Consider the following 23,559-nt stretch of genomic DNA (forward strand, 5'->3'; position numbering starts at 1 on the left):
CGCCGCGCCGCCCCCGCCCGGCCCCGTCCCGGGGCGACACCGCCCCTCCTGGCCGCGTCCTCCGAGCGCCCGCGAGCGGCTCCCGTCCCCCGCCTGCCCTCGAGGCCGGGAGCCGCCGGCGGGCGGCGCGAGGCCGGCGGTCGCCGCGGAGCCGCGGAGGGAACGGGGCGGTGGAGGCCGGGGTGGGCCGCCGCCGCGCCCGTTATTCGCCGCTCGGAGCAGGCAGCGACCCGGCCGCCCGCGCCTCCGCCGGGGGGCGGCCCCGCGCGCCGCCGGGCCTCGCCGCCATCTTGGCCGCTGCCCCGGGAGCGGGACGCGCCGCGCCGGGGGAGGTACGTGTGGCCGGGCCGGGTCGGCAGCGGGGCGCGGGCGGGCGGCGTGGGTCGTGCTCGAGGGAAGCGGGGCCGGGCCGGCGGCTCCTTGCGGCCGGGTGAGCCACTGTGCCCGCTCCGCACGGAGCCGGGCGGTGGCGCGGAGCGGGCGAGGGCCTGAGCGGCGTCAGCACGGGCGGAGGGAGCGGCCCGCGGGGCTGTGTGCAGCGCGGGAGGAGCGCGGCGTGTGCGGGAACTCGTTCCGCTTTCTGTTCCTTCTTTCGGGAAGCGCCTGCATCAGCAAGCGCTCCGCAGATCTCCCTGTGCGCGTGTCTGACAGCCGGGTGCGGGCTGCGGCTTCTTTGGTTTTGTTTTAGCGCTAACGTACTTTGAAGCAGCCATGCGCTTAGCGTCCTGTCGTCGTGCTGAGCGATGCGTGCAGGTTCGAATTGTACGTAGCTTCGTTAAAGCAAAAGAGAAATAAGCAAATGCACAAAAACTGTGCCTGAGTGGTGTATCCCTGTGAATGCATAAGGTTTGAGCCCTCATACTGCGAGGGCCATCTAACTCAAAGCAAGCAAACAAAAAGCTCTGGGAGAAAATGGGACAAGAAGGGCCTTTCCTGCCCTTGTCGCATAACTGAAAATTCTTCACAGACAGCAAATCAAACATTAAGACCCCTCCACATCCTGCAGTGTTGATTTGCTGTCCTTCTCCAGAAATGATGTTTCCTATTGTGCAAAGCAATTACATACCAATTCATTCTCAGTTACTCTTTCAAACAAAGCTCTCCTTGCAAGCAATTCTGCATTGAGTGATTTTAAACAGAAATCTTGTCATGGGAATTTCTGAAAGAGAAATGGAGTTCTTGAGGCAGAAAGATCTGAACAGTAGTGACAAGTAGCAGCTGTACGTTATACATGGTAAGTGAGAGGAAACCAGGTTAAATCTTTCTGCAGTGTAGAGTTCCTTATTTACTTTTCAGCTGACTTAGTTCTTCCAGAATTAAAGAGTGTGGCTCTGTTTTTTTCTCATAGAAGAAGGTGGTGATGTCCTTCTTTCTGCACTTTGTGCTCTGGACTGGTTGGCAGGGCGCACGCGTTAGCGAGAGCCATCATTTGTTTGCAGCAGGTTCCAGCAGTACCTGCAGGCTCTGTGTCCCAGCAGCGCGCAGTGCTGTGCGTGTCCTTCAGTGAACATCGGTTGTCTCTTAAAATCGAGCCTAGGAGAAGAGTGCTAGGAAGCTGTAGCACCATCACTCCTGCCAGAGCTACGGGGAGCTGGGGAGAAAGGCAGAAAATATCCTAAGATCTGTCGATCTGAGCTGAACTCCTTTTGGTCGGTTTGGTCCTTTCTATCTCTTTATTCAGTGCTGCTTTCAGAGAGTTGAATTCTTAAATGGCCCATTAGTTGTCATGAATCCACTGATTTGCTTGTAAATTGTATTGGAAATGCTCCACTTCCATGTGAAAAATGTAGTTCTAATAATTCATTTCTATTTATTATTTTTTTCTGAGCAATTCTATTGGATTTTGGCTTTTACAGTGAAACTTTCCATTCTTGCATATCCCAGAGGGAACTGCAGTTAAGCAATATCGAACACTGTTTGATTATTCAGCATCTAAAATTGTTTTGTTGGCAAGAGATGGAGCAATCTTGCCAGCACTTACATGACTTATTCTAAATTAAACGGAGGCACCATGCAAATATTTTATGGGAGAGCTGCTCAGTCTGCAGATGAAATGTTATACAGATTATTTTGTAGGCTGTGATTTTATCTGTATAACCACAGAGGAAGTTGAAAGGCTGTAATGGATACCAAACCCTGATTTAGGACAGCTTCAGAGTATTCTCAGAGGACCACTTCCTTTCTCAAACTGTTCTGGAAAGTTACTAACAATGTTTTAAATGAAAGTGAAGATAAATATGTGTACACTGAAAAATTGGGAAGTGAAGCATTTAGTCTTTAATGGGGATGATTTGGCTCATAGAGTATTTATCTGAGTGGTTGTTACGCAGACATCAGCACTTGATGCTGTTAGTTACAGTTGGTTTGGTTCTGGGAGCTTTGCCTGTTACAGATAGACTGGGCAGTTCCTAAGAAGGGCTGTGAATACATTTTTACCCTAATGTAGGGATGCTTTAAGCTGTGGGCATCTTGTAAACAAGAAAGATTAACGACAACTTCTGCAGCAGCAGTAACATACATTAATGATGATAGGAGCCTTCCAGAAATCCCCCAAATGACATATTTTGGTGATATCTGAGACTCACAACTGCTAACATTGTATCAGGATTAGCCCAGCAAGCTGTGTGTTCAAATCCATCACCCTGACTGTCTTGGAAATGTCACTGAAGTGTCTGATAGAACTTCTCTTCATTAGTTTACCATTTTAAGAGCCAGTGTGTCTGTGAAGGTTGTCCACTTAAGGCACATCCTGAACGTGTTGGAAAAAGCTAGCAGAACTACCCGCAGGGTGGTCGTGACAAAAATGTGAACTTCAAAATAGAAATGGAGCCACCTATCTGAGCTTATTTGTTTCTCCACATTTCTCTGAGCATTTGATTACTTTCCATGCTTTTAATGGCTTATCACAAGAAGTCTGTTTCTACCAACCCACAGCAGATGCTCAGCCAGCCCGCTGCCACTGACCCTGTGGCCTTCTGAGCAGCCCAGCCAGGTGCAGGAGCGTGGGTATGAGCACACTGCTCACATCCCACATGGAGCCCTGTGAAGAATGCTTTGAAGGGCATTGCAGAGGATTCCTCACTCCTGGCTTTCAGAGCTTTGACTGTAACTCAGCTAAGTGTTAGGGAAAAGCAGCTGGCAGCAGTATTTTTGTAGTAGTCACATTTTAGGGTATTTAGTTGTAACTAAGGACACGCTTGTGCAGTCACTTTGCTCCCATGGCCAGTCTCACCAGTGAGCTCTGCTTTTGTCCTGTGAGCCCAGATGTTTCTCAGCCAAGAGATGGAGAAAAAAAAAAGTGAAATAGCAAAATCCAGACTTAGTCAAAAGATACAGGGATGGAAATAGCATGTTTGAAGATGCCCAAGTTAAAATATTTAGCTGTTCTTTGAGGACTTCAGTTCCTGTGGAAGTGGAAATGACTATCTAGAGCCACAGGGAATTTTGTATGTCTGGGCTCCTAACAAGGGTGGGAAGTTGACAAGAGCAAACCACTGGGCTGCTTGTTGCTGCAGTACCTGTACAATCCCCTGCAGTCAAGCAGTATCTAAGGCAGTGAGCCTATTAAAAATGATCTTGAGTGGCTCACTTTGAGCTGAAGATGCAAATAATCCACAAAATCCTTCAGACTGCTTCTTAGGTCAGCCTAAAAGCAGAAAGATGGGAGACGTGTCCTGTTGAAATGTTCCTAGAAGGACATCTTTAGTATTTTGCATAGAGCATTCGTGTGCTGCCCTCTCAAAATGGCATTTGCGCACACTCTCCTGGTTCTCAGGTGGTGGTGGTGTGCTTTGGCTGCTGTCTTTTAAACTGGTGGCTTTTTTGATTCAAGATCTTTACCCTTGGAATGTCCCAGCTCTTCATGTGCTCTGCTGCTGAGCTGCTACTTACCTGACCTGTTGGCATGCAGAATCTTAATGTTACCAGAGGAATTTCTTACAGTCAGCATTTTTCACCTTTTCTTCTTTGCAAATCTAAAATTCTGGTGAGATAGAAGAAGAACGTAAAGTAATGAGAAAACCTCATTGTGTGCATATCTTAAATGAAATCTGGCACACAAAAAAAGATTGTTTGGGAAATCTTTGGTACTGGGAGCACTGTAAGTAATTCCTGTTAAATATTAGCTCACATAAGATATTTTTGTAGTAACACTACTTCTATGACATCCAGCATCAGCTCTGTCTTTACCCGGCTGGTGCCAGCAGTTTGACAGCACATGGGATAAATGAAATGTCTCTGGTCCTGCACTGCTGTAAGGGCTTTGTTGTGCTCAGCACTGACAGAGGGAAGCATCTGAACAGAGCTGCTCACTGCAGATGGGACGGCCTCGTGCCGTGGCTGCTGGGACGTACAGGCAGGAGACACGAGCTGTAAGGATACAGCTGCCATTTTCTCAGAGCAGCTTGCATTATTTTTGTTATTCACGTGCTGCTCTACTGCTAAAACCTGTGCAGGAAGAAAGAAGCATGTGAGGGGAATGAAGGGAACTTCTGCTAGAAGCAAAATAATTGTGTGTCATGGGAAATCCTGCAAAAATGGTTGAAAATAGGGAAAATAGGGAATGGTTGAAAATAGGCGGGACTTGACTGCTCAGTTTGCTGTTCCCATTCTCCTCAGGGCCACGCATACTTAGGAACACAGTTGGTGCATGAGCATGAGTAAGTAGGAGCAAGTCCAGCACTGCCACCCCTTCAAGCTGTGCATGCCCCCTCTCAACTGCGTATCATGACATGGTGTTGTGCTGTAGGTGGAATGCATTGCAAAAGCCCCAGCCTTGCTAACAGAGGCTGGATGCAGGACCAGCATAGAGCAACGTGGCTGTATGTAAGTAACCAGTGTTGGCATGCTGCACAGCTGTGCTAGCTCAAACAACAGAGTCACAAATGCAGCAGCTTATGCTCAGTAGAATTGCTATGAAGCTGTACAGCAGGAGCACTGCTGGGGCTTAGAACCGCTGTGTAATGCAGTTCTGATATACTGTCAGCATCCGGTGCAGCAGCCATCACCCAGCACAGCTCTTCTGCTGTGGGCCCTGGGCAAGCAGGTCCTGCATGTGCTGAAACTGCTCTAACAACTTAGTATGCAGTGCCTAGGAGTTAGGGCCTGGAGCTGTTAACATCAGTGCTATGGTGTCCACATTAAAATGTGCAGAGAACTATTCTAAGCCTTGCAGCTGATCATATGTTTGGGCCGCCTTGGTGTGGAACAATACTGACATTCAGTGGTTGATTATACTCAGTGCTGCTCTATGGCCATCCAGGAGATTTTAGAGGGTTTTAGCATTCAGCACTGGCTAAAATCAGAACATGCTTAGTTAAACTGGATTTGAACAACTGTACTGAGGTTCCTTAATAAGAATGCTGTTCTCGCGGTGTTAAAATTGTCTGATTTTTTTTTTTAACTAACTCAGAGATTGATTTGGTTCAAGGATGGGTATCATAGAAGCATGCTGTAACGTGATGGAAAGTGCATCAATAACAGCAGAGCAGCAAGGTGCTAGGCTACAGCAAGTGAGGACTTGCTCAAACACCACAGCTGTGGGCACAGAAATAAAGGAAAAAAAGCTGCTTACCTTCAAAAGACCACAGGTATGCAGAGACCTCCAAAGAAATCCCCTCACCTCCACTGCCAACCCTTACATGAGGTCCGTAAGGGGTCAATCCTGGCTCCACCCCTTCCAGTCACTCAGGAACATTGCATGCACCTGAGCTCCCCTGGGTTGGCCCTGCCTTCCACCAGGTGCTCAGTCACTGCTTCAGGCCATGATTCAGCATTTCCGCTACACATGCAATAGTGTCAATTTGTAGCTTTATTTTCTTTCTCACTCTTAAGCAAACTGGCCATTAACAATTCCAAAATAATTTCCCCTTACATGCCACATTGGCTTCATTGGCTTTTTTTGTCCGCATATTGACCATGGGTCTTTTCATGCCTATCACTAAGGACAGCATGCTTTGGGTGGGAATTGGCAGAGACATGGCAAGGTCCCAGTGAGCACAAAGACCTGCTGTTATGGCAGAGCCACAAATGTTCCGATATCAGTATTTGGAAGGCAGCAGGAATGAGGAACCACTGGCAGCTTCTTCAGCTACTGAATGAGTTTATGCATGATGTAAATGCCAGGTTAACTTCAGCTTGAGGACACTATGCTTGGCTTAAAAGGCGTTTGTTTTCTAAGCCCACTTTTAAACTCAGACTTGCTTTTGTCAGAGTATAGCTGTGCTGCAGGTCAGCTGAAGCATTGCAGCTGCCTGTTGGAAAGGCTGAGCAGCTAAGCTGAAGTACAATAGCATTTGGCTCTTCTGCAGATGTGGAGAAAAGAGTCAATTCACTTTATTTGAATCAGTAACTTAATTCACTCACTATCTCACTGAATGTTGAGAAATGCACTGGGAATGTCCATGGAGATGTTCAAGGCCAGACTGGATGGGGCCCTGGACAGCCTGGTCTGGTATTAAATGTGGAGGTTGGTGGCCCTGCCTGTGGCAGGGGGGTTGGAGATTCATGATCCTTGAGGTCCCTTCCAACCCTGTGATTCTGTGATTCTGTAATTGCTTTTTAGAAAAAGATAAGCTGCTTTTCCTGTGAATAAAGTGAAGGATCAGTGGCTGGGGTATGTTATTTGTAAATCTGGAAAGATCCAAGAAAAAAAATTACATTCAGTAACTGCAGCTAATACTCCCCTTGATTCATGAGTGAGTTGGTTTTCAATTATAAAGCTATTTTAGAAGCTTTTCTTCCATGTGTATCGAGCACATCTGAGGCACTTCTATTAGGTGGAGCAACCATCTGGTTTTGTGTTGTTCGAAGAACCCCAGTCCTTTATCCAAGTGCAGCAAAAGACTGAGCAGCTAGCAAATAAACACTTTCCTAGTTCAATAGCTGAAAGCTGACAAGGTAATAAGATTTCTCCATAAGATACCACAATGCTCAATTATACATGTAAATGTAATGCAAAATCCTCTGATACAAGAAAAAGTGGAAAATCGTACAGTTATCCTGGTATGTTGCCGTGCTGGCTGAGGAGAGCCAGCATTTCTTCAAGAAATACATTGCAAATGCCAAGTAGAGATGGGAGTAGAAAGTAAGGGTACTGACTTCTTGCTTACACTGTGATGTATTTTGGCATCTTAAGGCACCATTAATTGTTTTGTGGCAGAGCCTTCCTTTCAATAAAGAAAATGTAATTAAAAAAAAAAAGAGCAGCTAAGCAGTATCTTTTCCTTAAACTCACAGTGCATGTTAGTAAACAATAACCATAATAAGGAAGGGAATGTGGGAGAAGATATAATGTCAATCGTCCCATCCTTTTGCTTATGTTAACTTCTTTGAATGTTTCCAACAGAAAATGATCCACAGCCTGTTTCTTATAAACTGTTCTGGTGATATATTCCTGGAGAAGCACTGGAAGAGCGTTGTGAGCCAGTCTGTGTGTGATTATTTCTTCGAAGCTCAGGAGAAAGCAGTCGATGTTGAGAACGTGCCTCCTGTCATCTCCACGCCACATCACTACCTCATCAGCATCTATCGCGATAAAATCTTCTTTGTGTCTGTCATACAGACAGAAGTGCCACCGCTCTTCGTAATTGAATTTCTGCACCGAGTAGCAGATACTTTTCAGGTCTGTCGCCGTTAATATTAAAACTGAAACAATTACAAAGGAATTCTGGTATAAACTTCTTCTGTAGAAAGGCAGTAAATCATCCTGTCCATGACTTTTCCCTTTGCAGTTTAAGTGCTGGTACAAAAGAAAAGGAGGATTATTTTGTGTATTCATTTGACTTACAGATACCAGCACATGAGCACTAAAACCCAAATTCCAGCTTGTTTTTTTTCTGCAAGCTTTGAGTACTTTTCCAGTTACGTAAATAAACTAGAATGATCATGCAGTCATGGAGAAGTCAGTGCGAGCCATGAGATGTGACTTGGGAGTCAGTTTGCAGCCTGATTGATAGATGCTGTAAATAAAGGAACCTCTGGTGAAGAGTAAGCACGCTGAAAGATAGCTTCTGTATTCTGCATTGGTGTTCTAACCAAAAATATGTTTCATGTTCACAAGTGGATGAACCCTTGGGAGATGTATACATAGAAAACCAGCTTACATAATTTCGCTGTTAGCTCTAGATGCTACGTGTCCTTAATGATGCAGTCAAAGAATAGAAGTAGCGTGTCAGTTTAAGCACTAAAGTTCTTTGAGGTACTAGAGAGTAAGCAAAAGGAAAATTACAGAGCATTTTAACAGGAATAAAAATCCTCCCTCTTTTAATCTCTGGTTTGTTTAGGATTACTTTGGCGAATGTTCTGAGACTGCAATTAAGGACAATGTGGTCATTGTGTACGAGCTGCTGGAAGAAATGTTAGACAACGGCTTTCCACTGGCAACAGAATCCAACATACTGAAGGAGCTGATCAAGCCTCCCACAATTCTGCGTTCCGTTGTCAACTCCATCACAGGTATGAAACTAAATAATTTTCAGAGGTAACTGCTTGAAAACAAAGCCCCATCGCACCTCATGGCTACAGAGTCTTGTATGGGCCTGAATCTGGAAGGTGAGGCCACAGTTATTAGAGGTTGGTTGAATAAAAGCAATTCCTTCTTTATGTACCATTTGTGTATGGCCCCTTTGGTATTCCCAGAATGGCACTGCCTGATCCAGCCCCAGCTGCTGGAGTCCCTCAGCAACAGCCATTCCCAGCTGGGACAGCACATACTGGAAACAGGTGCTCCGGGAGAGGCACAGAGCTAGCCCAAGCCTTGAATAACTGAAGGGCACTGGAGAAGGTTTTGTACTATAAGAAATTCCTCTACAGAGCTGTTTAACAGATATCTAATAAATCTTTGGTGCCTGGGGACAGACTGCACGAAGAGAAGCAAATAGCCTGTCCTCAGCCTCGCCCTGCCACCGTCAGCATCCATCAAGCTAAGTGCTGCTTTCAGGCTGTTGTAAATGCGGACATCTCACACTGACAGAGCCACGTGTCTGTCAGCTGAGCTGGTGGAATCTGCTGGGCTGGCAAGTGGGTGCAGGGGAGGTGAGCTGTGGAGTGTCACCCTGGGCCAGAGACACGTGAGATGGTTGCCTGTATGTTGTGCTGGAGGCAGGCAGTAGGTGGGCTGTAAGGCCACAAAGGCAGTGCTCAGGGCAGCTGGTTTGGGGGTAGACAGCACAAGTGGTTTAATGTTTTTTATAAAGTCCCATTAGGTTTATATTTTACTGTTCTTATTTTGTGTTGTTTTTTAAATGATGGTACTGGTTACTTTATAACCAAATTGCTCGGGACGCCCTTTTCTCCCACTGAGCGGCAGTAGGAGATGGGAGCTGAGGGTAACAGCAAGGCAGGCAGGGGCAGAGGCCTCCCTGATGAGGTGGCAGGAATGTGAGCCAACAAGGCGGGGTCAGATGTGAGCAGGAGATAACGCGGCCCACTGCAGCTCAGTGATGACTGGGCAGGTCAAGCCAAAAAGTCAAGACCAGGACAGGGTTTGGGTTGATGTGGTGCGTGGTCAGGCCTAGCCATGGCAGTCACATCACTGCTGGCTAGCTTAGGAGGGCATCAAAAGCAAGAACCTTGGTGTAACAAATGCAAGGGGTGGGAGCCCTCCTTAAATCTTCTTTCAGGTCTTTCTTTGTGAGAGCTCTTACCATCAAATAGGTCCCAAAGGCAGCCTGCTAGCACTGCAGGAAGACGAGGAAAATGTGCTGTAACATCTTCAGCTGCAGTGATGAAATCCTCTGGGGGATGTAGGCCCACATCTCCTCCTACTCCAACATGCAGCTGACTAGAGCTTTGTATTTTGCTGTGCAAAGTATAAAATCTGAAAGCTGTAATAAGGCTGGATACATCCTTAAAGTTCATTCACATCACCCAACAAATGAAATTGCAGTGGTTGGGGTTTAGTTTGCAGTTCTAGGGGTCAAATCCTGTTTTGTTTCTTGATTGCAGCTGTTACAACATTCCTCTTGTAATTAATCACTGATGTTGAGTTCCTTTCCATTCTTAAGGCAGCAGTAATGTGGGTGACACCCTTCCCACCGGACAGCTGTCCAACATTCCTTGGCGCAGAGCGGGCGTAAAATACACAAACAATGAAGCCTACTTTGATGTCATTGAAGAAATTGATGCGATTATAGACAAATCAGGTAAGATGCCTTGCAAACTCCTTGGTTTTTGTTTGTTGAATGTGTCTACAGTTAGACACTGATTTTAGGGAGAATACAGTGCAGCTGGTTTTTTGCATCTGTTTTTTATGCATGGATCTGTGTCTAAAGTAGAAGCATATAACCAAGTTTGAATAACATGCCCAGCTATATCCTTCAGTTTATGGCAATATGCTCTAAGATGCTTAAAGAGCACACTGTACGTCTACAATAAATATTCAGTAATTAGATATTTTCTGGTTGCATGTTGATTCTTTTGAGATACAAATGAGAAAAAATTCTTAAAAGTTTTAAATGTGATGGCAAAATTATCTCACGTTGTGCTTACCCATAATCTATCCTATTGCTTATAAGCCCTCAAGTGAACAAGACAAAAGAAATCATCAGCTTTCCTCTGATAGCAAGTCAAAACTTGTTGCAGAATTCCTGCACAGAATTGCTTTCCTTGGAAAAACATAAGGAAGCATAATAATACTCCTTTCTATTTTTTTAACATATGTGGAAAATGTTTCCGTATGCCACTTTGACAAACACTCTGGCACCAGTTGTACTGGATAGCCATAAATACCTGTTGTGCAGCTCTTATTCCTGCTGTTCTGACACTAAAAGAGGGTGGCAGTCACACTCAGAGCACCATAAGGGCTCTGTCGCTCTGCTGGCTCAATGGGATTCCTAAGAGTGGTGCGAGGGCCTTTCCTGAGGAGTTATAATCAGGACTCTGTTTTTATTTCTGTATATATTCCAAGCCCAATCAGCATCCACGAGACTCTTTGAATTTCCTGCTGGGGCTGCACTGCTGTAGCCATAGCCACTTTTTTCTGCTGCGATCCCTGAGGGACTTGCCATGCAGAGCCTTCTTTCCTAACCTTCACTAAGGACTAAGAAGTAGGCAAGGTGGCTCCCCAACAATAAGGACGTTATCCTGTTTGATAGTGGTTTGGTTAATTGTTTCATCGGAAACAGGATCCCTTCTTTTCAGTTATTAACCCCCAGGTTCTCCTCCCTCTTGACAAGATGAACCATAATTTCTACTTACCTTCTAAAAGAACCTCTGCTACTCCAGAGCTCTGCTGATAACTTTTTGTCCTTCTAGAGCATTTAAGGAATTTTTTTTTTCTGGGTTAGGTACTCAGTAGTTTCGTTTTCATGTTTTCTTTTGGCTAAATATTTAATATATATAATATCTATTTAACATCATGACAGACACGTACTGTCTTGTGTGAAGGAGGAAAGCCAAGGATGATGACATCCTGTGCTTTGTTGTGCTTAGATATTTACTGTTTTCATGTGCATCAGCTTCCCTGCACCTCTACACGACCTGTCACTTTGCTGTAGACAGGGGTGGAAGAAAGGAAGATTTGGAGTTTGCATATTCTGAAAATCTTATTTGCACATTGCTCGCCACAGTGCAAGCACATGCAGTACGAGTTCTGCCTAACAGCTTGCACTGGTGCTCAGGCACACTCCATTTGCCCTGGTTCATGCATTTTAGCAAGCTGCCCTGACCACAGGTAACTGGAATGACCTTCCCTGTCTGCGCCAGCATGGTCCTGAGTGTTGTGCAAATGCCACCTGTGCCCTCTAGCTGCACTTCACATTTGTCAGGCCCTTGATGGTATGTTAAGTGCAGTGTCTTTCTTTTTTTCTCCCACAGGTTCCACAGTCTTTGCAGAAATCCAAGGTGTTATTGATTCGTGTATTAAGCTCTCAGGAATGCCAGATCTTTCTCTTTCTTTCATGGTAAATTCAGTACTGCATTTGGCAATTTTAATTGCTTGGGATATTTATTTTTCATGAACAGAGTTAGTGTAAGAGCATGACAACTACTGCACCTGTTTCACAGAAAAATTACATATCAAGTTTTGTGTTACAGCTTAAAAATTGCTGCATTGTTCAGTAGTTAGAATAGCCTTTGTGCACCAGAACACACTCAGGGGAACTGCTGCAGTAGCGGCTAGCAGTGCCGCTTCGAATTCAGGGAACAGGAACTGTGTAGAGTTCAGGAGGTGCTTCAAGCCCTGCTCTTCTATGACATTCTGCTCATCCCTCTGCCTCTACTTACAGAACCCCAGGCTGCTGGATGACGTCAGCTTCCATCCATGTATTCGATTCAAACGCTGGGAGTCTGAAAGAGTGCTGTCGTTTATTCCTCCAGATGGGAATTTCAGACTGATCTCCTACCGTGTCAGCTCACAGAAGTACGTGTTGCTTTCAGTGTGGTCATTCTGTAGGTACACTGTCTACTGCTTTCCATCTGAGTAGCTGCAGATTTCTCCTTGTTAAAAGAGGAATTTACACTGTTGCCAAAAAGCACGTTCCCAGGTTTTGGCTAATCTGGAGCCCTGTGCCCCCTGCAAGAAGAAAGCAGTGTTTCAGCTGAGCTCAGCAGTCACTTCAGTGGGATAAACCACATGCAGGACTAATTCAGGGCTAGTCTTGGTAATCAGTGTTGCTGCTAGATGCTTGATGGATAAGATTCTTGATAGATAGAGGTCTCTGCTATTCGTTAATATATTTTTTTTTAAATCAAAGAAGTCTAAATTGCAAGTACCTGCAACCTAAGTCTGATTTGACACCTGTTGTGAGATTTGGCTTAGTGAGATTCCTTAAAAAATACTATTAAAAAAAAAAGAAAAAGGATAGAGATTAAGACAAGTAATTTAGAAGAAAATCATCTTTCCATTCTCCACTAATAAAAATGGCTTCAGCAATGATGCTGAAATGCTGGAAATCACTTCCCACTTTTGAAAGAAACTGGTTCTAAGTTAAATACCCAGCAGAAACACAGGAAGTATTTATGAGAAAGTTCTTTGTTTCCCCTGGCAGAGAAGCAAACATTCAACTGCTGTCTTCTCTTTTCAGCTTGGTGGCAATTCCTGTGTATGTGAAGCATTTGATCAGTTTTAAGGAGAACAGTTCTTCGGGAAGATTTGATGTTACCATTGGACCAAAACAGAATATGGGGAAAACAGTAGAAGGAGTTGTCATGACAGTTCACATGCCAAAAGCAGTACTTAATATGAACCTCACTGCTACACAAGGCAGCTATACATTTGATCCAGTTACTAAGGTAAGTCCTAAGGTTTTATATGCATTTATCTTAGAAGACATAAGAGCAAGTCCTACATAATGCATAGTGCTGGAAACAGTGCTGTTCCACACGTGGCAGAAAAAACTTTCCTTCCAACATATTTAATAATTCACATCTTCTCTTTAAAATTCCCTTTTTCAGTCTTAGAGATGTACCAGTTATGATTTCTGGTTGTATTAGTCTCCTTTGCTTCCCTTTCAGTTTTCCTAGTCTTTTTCTTTATTACAACAACATATTGCTGGTGGTTTCAGATATGGTATATTCTCCAGTCTGTGCCCTTTAAAACATACTTAGAGAAGCTGGAGAAAATGCAGTAGACTTGAAAACAAGGAGTCAGAAAAACAGGCGGCAAGAGATCAGAAAAGTCTTCCCAAAGATCTGCTTTTTTAAGACAACAGGGAGGAAAACAACGGATCTGAAACACCAGTTTGTTTGTCTTGCCTCTCAGCTGGGGTAAGACATCGATTTCCTTATGCTCCTGAGGCTTTTTAGTCCCTAGAAGCAGTTCTCCAGGCCTTCTGCCGGCTCCAGCAGCCTGCTCTGAGCTTTCTGCTGCCCTTGAAAAATCTCAATTGGCGTTTGGTTTGAAGTGTAAGTGAAAGTTCTCAAAGAAACATTTTGCTTTAGAAAGAACAGATCCTGATACTCTTAAAACAAAACCAGCAGTATGCCAGCTCCCAGCTGCTGGGGTAATTCTACCAGGCTACTTCAGTACCCAGCCTGCCAGCTAAAAGCTTCACCTTGGCTTCATAGGTGGTATCCACAAGGTCTGTTGCTACTGTTCTCTCTTACCTGACAGGTGTTAACATGGGATGTTGGCAAAATTACCCCCCAAAAGCTGCCAAATCTGAAGGGAATAGTCAACCTGCAGTCTGGAGCCCCTAAGCCTGAAGAGAATCCAAGTTTAAATATCCAGTTTAAGATACAACAGCTTGCAATTTCAGGTGAGTAGATGGGTGTTACAGGAAACTGATGGATAATTAGCAGCAGGATAAGGGGTAGGAAACTGAATTGTTTAGTTGGAGGTGATGATGAGCAAATAGCGATTTGTTGGCTTTGCTCAAGCAGGACTCAAATACACATAGGGATGTAGATTTTTCTTTGCTGACTTGTGTTAAAAGCAAATTTCTCCTTTTAGTGAAGGGACAATGACTGAGAATGCTGCTCTTGACTTGCACCACTAAAGCCTTCTCGTGGTCAAACAACTTTTATTGATTTCAAATAAATAACATCCTCCTTTTACCTTCCGGAGCTGGTTAGTTTTTTGTCTCCAAAACAATTTGTGACTAAAATCAAAACAAAATCTATATGGTAAAGGCTAAAGTACAGTTAAATCAACCACTGCCTCATTCTGCCAACGCTTAAATCAAGCAAGTTGCTCAGCTGTAGAATGCTTCTGTGAGCAAGTGGTGCATGATTAGGACCTCACAGAGCAGTTGGTTGGAAGGATGGCTGAAGCCAGCAGGTGAGAATTGGTACCAGTATCCAGGTGGGTTACCAGGCTGCGTTTTTTTTTGCCTTCCAGACTCTTGGAGTTAATAAGAATTAGTCCTTGGGTGAGAAAAGTATCCTATGCTCTGCTCTTAAGTTCACCATCCACTAGCTTAAATGTAACAAAGCACGTGGCCGGATGCCAAAGGCAGGAGATGTGTGGGAAAGTAGGAGCCACGCTGAAACTGTTAGCTGTTAGGTAACAAATAGCTTCTGTTGTTCCTTAATTATTCTAAGAGAGTACTGAAGTTGTGATTAAGAGTGAAAACAATTCTACAATTTGTCCTTTGCTTCATTAACGTTATTAGGAACAAAAGTTCAGTGTGCACACGCATTGGAAGGTACACTTGTGTTCAGTAGCTTCTAAGGAGGTATTGGCTCACTGAGTCCAAAAGACAGTTGTTACCCTCTCAGGGGAGCCCTGCCTGGACAACGAGAGGGTTCCCAGCTGCTGTCTCAAACTGCATGAACTTGTGAAAGCGGTAGGAAGAGAACTCATCTGCTAATGGATCCTAACTTAAGGCAGAGAGAAAGGACTGCTTAACAGACCAGCAACATTTCTAGTATTTTGCTTTTAAACTTCATACTTTTTCATTTCTGTCTTTTACCAGGACTGAAAGTAAATCGCCTGGACATGTATGGAGAAAAATACAAGCCTTTTAAAGGTGTCAAATACATTACAAAAGCAGGAAAATTTCAAGTCAGGACATGAGAAGATGGTCAACTTCTAAGAGGAAATTCCCCTTAAACGTTAAAAATGACTGCTTAGTGACTTATGTTGCTAGTAGGTGCCAATTAATTAATAGATACTGATTAGTTTGGGATCAAAGCAATTGTGCACTGCAGCTCTTAAAATGAAAGCGTAGCTTAGTTTCTCCTATTATGGCTTTAAAATGAGGTACCTTTTTTCTAATACACCTTCACTTTTTTTTAACTGACTTGTCGTGCTGGTGAATTGTTTGGTACAGGTGAGCCACAAAACGTCTCAAACACTACACTGCCAAATACCAAAGCCCAGAGGCCAAGCACATTAGGAAGGCCAGACAGGCCATTGGGGAAGTGGTGTGGTGGCACATTCTGCTGCTGTTGCTGCCTGCAGAGAAAGCTGGGCTTTTCTCACAGCCAGCTGCCAGTTGGCATTTCACAATGCATCATGCAGTCCCTTCAGAAACAGAGCAGAAACGCAAGGGGCAGGGGTCCCATAGGGACAGAGCAAATGTCACTCCTAAGAAAGAGCTTCTGATGAAGACACAATGTTTTCCTTGCTGTTTACAAGAAATCGCCTTTCTTAAGAAGCGTTTGCCTTAATCAGCTTTCATTTGTGCCATCTGCAGATGAGCTGGTAAAAATAACATTCTGCATTAAATTGGGGAGGTGTTGCTGCTTCAGTAATCCACTTTCTTTCCATTTTATCTCACCACCGTCATTTTTTTTAAGAATACAGTTGCAGAGAGTAAGATCTATTTTTTATGTGAGACCTTTGCTTTGGTTTTGATGTTCCACTTTGTTTTGAGTGGATGCCACCAGATTCGTGCCGTGTGTGTATTGGAGTGTAGCTTTTTAGATAGCACAATACAAGTGTCAAGTATTTAATGGTTGTGTGCTTTAATGTTATGAAATAAAGGGAACTCTGCTGCAAATACGTTTTCTCTTGTGAAGTGATCACTACTGTAAGCTGCTCGTGATGCTTTCAGGTGTGACTCCTGACGTACAGTTCCATGGTAACCAACTGCCAGGCCTTCGCTGAATTTGATCAGGTGTTCAGAGTTCAGAGAGCATTCATGATCATGGCAGGTAAAAGAGGGGTTTTTTGTTTAAGTGGAGAATCACAGAAATGCTGCAGTCCTGCTGCTGCAGTCAGAACGGAGATGATGCAAAACTGACATTCAGTGGCCCACAGTTCAAAGCATGCATTTGGTCAGTACATAATTCTGGCACTTGACTGTGATTCTGGAAAATCTGTTTCCTTTGCTTGTTTGGCTTACAGATTGATATGTATGTGCTAGTTTTGCTTCAGAATAATAGGAGCTATGGAAATGAATTCAGTGGATCAATTTCACATTTTTTTCCCCTTCAATAATTTATGTCTCAAAAAAGTGTGAAACCCATCTGGAGCATAGACAGTAAGCCAGTAACAAAAGCATCTTCTCTACTAGAAGCTTTGGCAATAACACTAGGAGATCACAAATGTATTTTGCACTTCTGAAAGTACGGTAGATTACTACAGATACGCAGGGCTCAAACTACTAGGTCTGTAGAAAAGGGAGGAAGCCTTGTATTTGTATTGGCCTGGCACTTGGCCTTCTAACTTCACCTTTTGAATTGGTGGAACATCTGCCAGTTGGTTGGTTGGCCTACAGTTCTGCTCCATGTTACACTAACCAGTATCCTTAAATTAATGTTACTGAAAAGTCTTGTCTTCAGACCTGGTATGTCCCAGGGCCCAGTACTACAGCTGCTCTCTGTATTACCACTGCAACAGTAGCAAGGTCTTTCCGAAGGGACGCTGTTACTGACAGAGATACCAACACAACACAAATCAAAACCAGCTCCCCCTGTCACCACCGCTTACCTTCCACAAGGACACAGCACTCCTGTCTCTGAAAGCCCTTTCATCCACGCTTCACAGTGCAGCACCAGAAGTCTCTGTCAGCAGCAGCGCTGACATGGGAGGAGAAGGCCCTGAGCCCAAGATGGTGTTCCTCAGGAAAAGGTTTTTTTCTTGTGCTGACTCCACCCATTTCTCCAAACACAGGATTTTAAGTAGCAGGGACAGTGCTCTCCCTTCTAATATCATCTGCACCAGCACCGGTGGGACAGTGCAGCTTAACAAACAGAAGGATGTCACTGAGGAGCATGTAGTGCCAGCTCTCGCGCTGCCCTTCTGCAGCTGTCCAGCTCTGAGAGTGCTGCCAAAGGTGAGCATCTCACAGGTTCTCGTTCTTTTTCAACCATGGATAGAGCTCCGTTAACAGAGTTCTTTAATCTATGGTCACTAAGTCGAAGCTGCCTTCTGGCACTGCTGGGCTCCGCTCAGTCTCTCACTGCCAAGAAATTTTGGTTCTGGAAAGTCATTATCTCTGTATTCTGGGAGAAATTTTGACACAGAAGCACAGAAGGTGGTAAGAAGATTTGTGCCAGAAACAGGACTATAATTGCATGCAACTGCCTTTGCACTCAAGTAATTTTTACTTTGCCACGTAGAAATCAGATTGGATGAAGTGCCGGCCAGAGCCGCAGCTCTTCCTGTATTGACAGCATCAGGCAAATGCCATTTCCAATGCTGGGAGCCTCGGGGACGGCACTACTGGGAGTGGTGGCCTCCAATTAGGCTCCTGGAACAACCCCCACTTTCTCCCACTGGGCCACAGCACCTGCTAAGTGCTTCCAGCTGCAGTTTCACTGGCAATCAGGACCAAAACCAACTGGTTTTAATCAGAAACTGCACCTTTCTGCTCAGAAAAGCATTATTTTGCTATACTGTTTCGCCGTTGTACCTGTTTGCTCCTTTTTGTTCCATTGCCATTAATACCCACAGGCTGATGTTTGTACAAATGCATTTTTATTGTTTTAACAGAACCAAAGAATAAGGTTGAAAACATTAGACTATACATAAATGCATTTTGGCTTATAAACAACATTTTATAGTGGTAAAACATTTCTAAGTGACATTCATGGTCTTTCTCCAATTTTTGCTGCATTTCAGGTCTGAAGACCAATAGTGTTCAAAAAAACCAACCCAGTAATTGCATAAGGTGAATGAGTATCTCAACTTCTACAAAACAATTTGAGAACCTACAGCAAACATTCTGGAAGAACGCCAAAGGCAACCATGATTTGTAACTCTCCCACAAACGTTACTCAATAAACAGAAAGTGATCTTTGGCATAAACAATTATGTATTAAAGGCATTAGTAATATTGCATTAATATCAGTCAAGCAACTAAACACTGATGCTAAAAAAAAATCTGAGAGAAGCTTGAATGGGAGGAGAGGGGTGGGAGCGTGAGGAAACGCAGGAAGACTATTTAGAAAATCCCTTTAAAATTACCCTTAACTATTCAGTGTTATTTACTATTAAATAGAAATTACTACATTACAATTACATAAAAGATCTGGTATAAACCGACCAAATGCAAGACATTCAGGTTAAGGCTCTGGCACCTCTTCCTTCCTCTTCCTGTTCCAGGTAATCACCAGAAGAGAATACCAAGGGAAGACCCCAAGTACCACGTGTTTCATAATACCCAGACACCAGGAGCAAACTGAAGACCAACACATGTTTTCTCTTGCTAAGGTCAGGTTTGAGGCAGATGCATTAGAATCAGTTTAACTTCCCTTTTTAGATAACAGTGCAGTGGAGGGGTGGGAGAAGCAAGTCCAAATGTAGAGTGTTACAGACCAGCAAAGAGCAGCTGACTATTTTCTCTCTCTCTCTTTAGGCTGTGAAACATCTGCTCAGTCTGACAAGGCCACTTCAATAATGGTTGTGCAACAATTACCAGCAAATAAAAATGAACAGTGTCTCAGGAGGTCCGTGCTGATTTGGGCAGAAGTTTGCAAGTGCTCATTGCAAAAGTACAGCAACCCATGATAAAACAGCAATTCCAAATGGCAAAAGAGACTATGGAGCAATAGACAAAAACTACATATAGGAAGGCATGTTAGATTATATTAGAATAAAAATATTTGAAGCCTTTTTTATCCAGAGCGCGTTTTGTCTACAGAAGACTAAATAGCACATGGTTCAATTTACTAAGACTCAAAAAAGTTTTCAAACTGCCTAACTCCAACTATGATAAAACCAGTACGAACACCTGGGGACACTGAGCATTAGGAACTGCTGCTCGCTGGCAGCCATTGGGCCACCTGACGAACTTCCCACCTCTGTAGTACGTGGGCTTCAGAAAGCTTAAGCAATGCTATTGCACTGTTGGAAGCAAGAGTAGTGAGTCAAAACATCTTCTGAGGGTACTATTCTTGATCTTAATTGCCATCTCGTGTGGCTAGAACAATGAGATGCAAAGAAGAGAAAACAATGACGACACATGCCTTGTGCTCACTTTGCTTTCCAGAAGGAAGGAGCATTTCTGTGACGTTTTCTGGTTCTAGACACAGATTCAAGGAACCAGGATTTTTCAGTTCAGTATGTCACTAAATTGAGCAAGAAGGAGAGCTGCACAATTTAAGGCCTCCAGCTGACAACAGCGTGCCACTAACATTCACCAGAAGCATCTCGGTACAGCACAACAGTTCTGAAATGCTACCTATAGGGTGCCAGGAGGGTGACAGACAGCTCCAGTTTTTATTCAAGTACTTTTTTTGCCAAGCAAAAGTCAACAAGAAAATTTAAAAATACATATCATTTCAGCAATGGGATTTTAATCTTCATTTTACAACTGCTTGCCCCCTCCCATCCCTTTTTTTCCTTTTTAAAAATCCAAACCACTTCTGAACCATTTGAAGAGCCAATTAAAAGCCTGCTGAAAAGTTGAGTGTTCATACACCGAAGATTTCCCTAAATCACTGCCAACTTACACTGTTAGTGTCCCAGCCTCTCAACACAAGCTTTAAGTGAGGTCTATGTATTGTAACATCATATGGAAACTACTGGAATATGCAGTGCATAAATGAAATGTGCTTCTGGGATTACAGACTTCAATATAATCTTCAAGAGATTAAAAAAAAAAAAAGAATAAGAACCGTATTATTGGAAAGAATTTTGAGGTGTTTGATATCAAACGAGCTCCAAAGATATTTTAAATGCATTCTCTTATAATTCATACCCTCAGAATGGGGCATTAGCATAAGCTAATTTTAAGCTTATGTATACAGCACCTTCTGCTGTTGATAAATCTCTTCCATTTCCAAAAAGAGGCATTTTATGTTACAGAAGACAATGCTTATTTGGTGTTTACTGATACCATGGGGTCTTTCTGACCCAGCGCAGAGTGAATCCAGCATCTGTTCTTATCTTAATGGATGCTGCTTCAGCTTCTCTCACAGTTTCCTTTACAGACTGCATGAGGTTCTGGGCATTATGAACCAACATCTCAGTTGCCTGGAAAACAAAACAAACATTATTAGGAAATAGCATGTTCATAACAGTGGGATGGAAACCCAATGTGCACAGTAATTCCCCCAGTACAGCATTTTTAAGGCAGTCTACTGCTGAAAAGTAAATTATACTGCTACTCGAGTGATAGTTGACTCCCAACAGTACTTTCCTGCTTGTCATTAGGCAATGAAAGTCTGAATAAAAGCACAGTTTTTCAAAGCCGAATAATCTCTCAAGCCAGAAACTGCAGGACTCCAACTGAAAAATATGCAATTGAAAGCCAACAGAACTGTGAAATAAATACTCGATGATGTCCGAAGCATTTTCACTACGAGCCGCTAGGGGGCGCTACCACCCCACCTGCGTTAACCCTGCTGTTGCTTCAGCTGAAAGTTCTTTTGCTAGCTCACTTCTGGGAGGAAAGGTGATTAGCACACCGTTTGTACACAGATTTGAACCAGAACAATTGTTTTGCTCGGAGAGGACTGATGTTCCTTTATTCAAATGTAGCTTTTGAAACAGCAAGCAATGCGTTAAGTTTTCCTTACTAAGCCCCTGAGGGAAACTTCTTGAGTTCTCAGCACACATCTGCTTTAGTGTTGTTTCTTTTTCCCCATAACACTGCTCAGCAGTTCCACCTCCCATCAATTTTTACACCTCCTACCTGTTCTGATTCTTCATCGCTGATGTTAGTCCTGCCCAGCATGGTAGCTTTAACTGTGGAAAGAATTTTGAGTTGTGTGCTGATGGTTGGGATTCGCTCACAGACCTAAAGAATAGGGATAAAAAAACATTTCACATTGTAAATTCAACTGATAACACTTTTTCTTCCCTTTAGATTAGTTCTCTGGTTTTCCTTTACTATCCCACAAGGAATAAGCATAGGGGTCCCCATAACTTTCAAGACTTTCAGACAAATACAGGTAAGATAACTGAACATTCTATTTTAATTGCTCTGAGAATTTTTCTGGAGAAAAACATTCTCTTTTCCTCTAGATATTCCTTAGGTGTTCTACCCAGAGCTGGGAATGGAAGGACATTTATCTGTGTCTGAGAGTGAAAAAACAAAACTATGCAGTGTTACATTTCTGCTGCTATTCTTTGACACAATAGAAAAGAGTAGATGAAATACAAAGCAATGCAGAAATGGGAGAGCAGTGCTCCTCGCACAGTACCTTTCAGAAGCTCTCAGACATTACCATCTTTCACTCAGCTGTAAACTGATCTGACTTTACAAAATAAGCACCACTACAGCATGTAAAAACACACACGGCTTGTAGCATTCTGTCAAGCTGCAAGTGAAGAGACTTGCATTTTACTGCAGCACCTCCTCTGCTCACAGATGGTAAGAGAAGAACCAAGTATTTCGAGGTGCTGACAAGTTCACTCATTCATTACCTGTAAGAGGTTTGTTCTGATGCGTTTATCAGTGCATTGCTTGGCCACCTCTTTGGCCAACCGAGTGACTTCATCCGATGCCTTAGCGATGTCCTTTGCACACTGAATGAGGGCACGCTTGTTCCCGCTGCCTCCTCGCACCAGGCGTGACATCTCCGCCATGAGCAGCGCCATTCGTTTAGCAGCAGCAATGATGTCGTTACCCTGAAGAGAACAGCAGGGGTCAGTGTTTGTGTCGGGAAGGCAGCTTCCAGAAGTCACAACTGAGCAGCCTACGTTCTGGTAGCAACCCTTTCAGGAAGTCAAGGACAGAAAAACCGTTGTGAACACAGAAGAGGTTTCTTCAAGGAACAGGGAAGATCTGCCCTGGTTATCTGCCTATGGCATACTTCTCTTCCTAAGACTCAGGGAAAAAAAGTTTGCTTCAAAACTGGAAAAAATCACAGTGATAAAGCGTTAGTTTGTCCACGAATAGGAGTTTCTGCTCTGCTGGTTATACTTTAAGATAAAGCGTGCTATTAGCGTTTGGAATTCCAGATCTGTCAATAGGGGAGTAAGGTAGTTGTTTCCTAAGTGTGCTGAGCACCTCATTAAACCAAATAGTACTGATTTGGTTACGCAGTTGAGCATCATGTTTTCACTGGCATCTAAAACTGAAGTTGTTCAAGTACACCTGTGCTGCTACCTTGCTATGTAAGTGGAACAAGGAAGAGGAAGACAATCTGTAACAAAGGTTTGCCACAGGTAGCGTGGAAATGAGAAGCAATATTATTGCTCAGTTTTTCCAAGTTATTTCTTGAAAACAGTTATTGCTTTTTTATTAATTCTCTCCCTTCAAAATAAAGCTTCTAGGAGAGAATAACTTGTAGTTTAAAAAATAATCTGGTATTACTACAAATCAGATTTCTTGTGTTAATTATATCAAGATAAGTCAATAAATACTTTTAATATTTGCAATGTGGGAATTAAATACCAAGAAGAAAAAAAACCAAAGCAAAAATGTTTCTTATACTCTGTTCCAGAGAGAAACCTATGCAAGAAAAAAAAACAGTCCAGAGTTATGGGTTGTTAATAGTCTGTTAGTACATTTAGATTCACCTTCCTGAGAAGCTGTTAGACAAACGTGAAACAGAGTGCCACGATGCATTCCTACTGTGTGGATGAAACATTAGCAGAGTGATTTTAAGTATTAGCACACACATTCTTCAGTGCAGTTACACAATGAATGACCAATAAAGACCACAGCAAGAAGTACACAGTGAGAACCCAACTGTTTTCTCTGTCCTTTGCACATACTTCCATGACTCACTACTCGTCAACTGAAGAAGATACTGAAACACGTCATTAAATGTGGCACAGAT

The 23,559-nt window shown here is 43.5% G+C and overlaps 3 protein-coding genes across 23 annotated transcripts in view; 2 read left to right on the top strand and 1 right to left on the bottom strand.

The window, feature by feature from the left end:
- LOC125693507 (calcium/calmodulin-dependent protein kinase type II subunit gamma) overlaps positions 1–23,559 on the top strand; it is a 761,290-nt gene that overhangs the window by 450,115 nt on the left and 287,616 nt on the right. The gene's annotated exons all lie outside the window — the stretch shown is intronic.
- Positions 240–20,438, top strand: AP3M1 (adaptor related protein complex 3 subunit mu 1). 3 transcript variants are annotated; one of them, XR_007377132.1, is made up of 10 exons: positions 5,464–5,588; positions 7,346–7,621; positions 8,283–8,454; positions 10,005–10,142; positions 11,815–11,900; positions 12,225–12,358; positions 13,023–13,230; positions 14,051–14,195; positions 15,354–16,536; positions 17,498–20,438. XR_007377132.1 is itself a non-coding variant. In XM_048945588.1 (9 exons), exons 2-9 carry the CDS (start codon positions 7,349–7,351, stop codon positions 15,452–15,454), a joined length of 1,257 nt encoding a protein of 418 aa, XP_048801545.1. In that variant the 5' UTR covers positions 240–332; positions 7,346–7,348; the 3' UTR covers positions 15,455–20,438. The 3 variants fall into 3 exon arrangements, 2 of the variants coding, with proteins under 2 accessions (XP_048801545.1, XP_048801544.1); XM_048945588.1 differs by lacking the exon at positions 5,464–5,588 and adding an exon at positions 240–332 and having other exon boundaries at positions 15,354–20,438; XM_048945587.1 differs by having other exon boundaries at positions 5,459–5,588; positions 15,354–20,438.
- VCL (vinculin) overlaps positions 18,286–23,559 on the bottom strand; it is a 59,219-nt gene continuing 53,945 nt past the window's right edge. For all 3 annotated transcript variants that reach the window (XM_048945539.1, XM_048945540.1, XM_048945538.1), the window contains 3 exons: positions 22,199–22,402; positions 21,465–21,569; positions 18,286–20,803 (listed from right to left, as the gene is read on the bottom strand). In XM_048945539.1, the coding sequence (XP_048801496.1) occupies positions 20,657–20,803; positions 21,465–21,569; positions 22,199–22,402 (456 nt within the window). In that variant the 3' untranslated portion in view covers positions 18,286–20,656. The remainder of the gene's footprint in view (positions 20,804–21,464; positions 21,570–22,198; positions 22,403–23,559) is intronic.

The sequence above is a fragment of the Lagopus muta genome, chromosome 5 (assembly GCF_023343835.1).
Source record: "Lagopus muta isolate bLagMut1 chromosome 5, bLagMut1 primary, whole genome shotgun sequence".
In the NCBI taxonomy this organism is placed as follows: Eukaryota; Metazoa; Chordata; class Aves; order Galliformes; family Phasianidae; genus Lagopus; species Lagopus muta.

What these genes read in the sequence shown, in the direction of transcription:
- AP3M1 (XM_048945587.1), top strand. Translation starts at nt 5,460, where the DNA reads ATGGAAAGTGCATCAATAACAGCAGAGCAGCAAGGTGCTAGGCTACAG. An exon ending in CGTTGTCAACTCCATCACAG is followed by an intron (nt 8,455 to 10,004) that starts GTATGAAACTAA and finishes TCCATTCTTAAG; the next exon opens with GCAGCAGTAATGTGGGTGAC. An exon ending in TGCGATTATAGACAAATCAG is followed by an intron (nt 10,143 to 11,814) that starts GTAAGATGCCTT and finishes TTTCTCCCACAG; the next exon opens with GTTCCACAGTCTTTGCAGAA.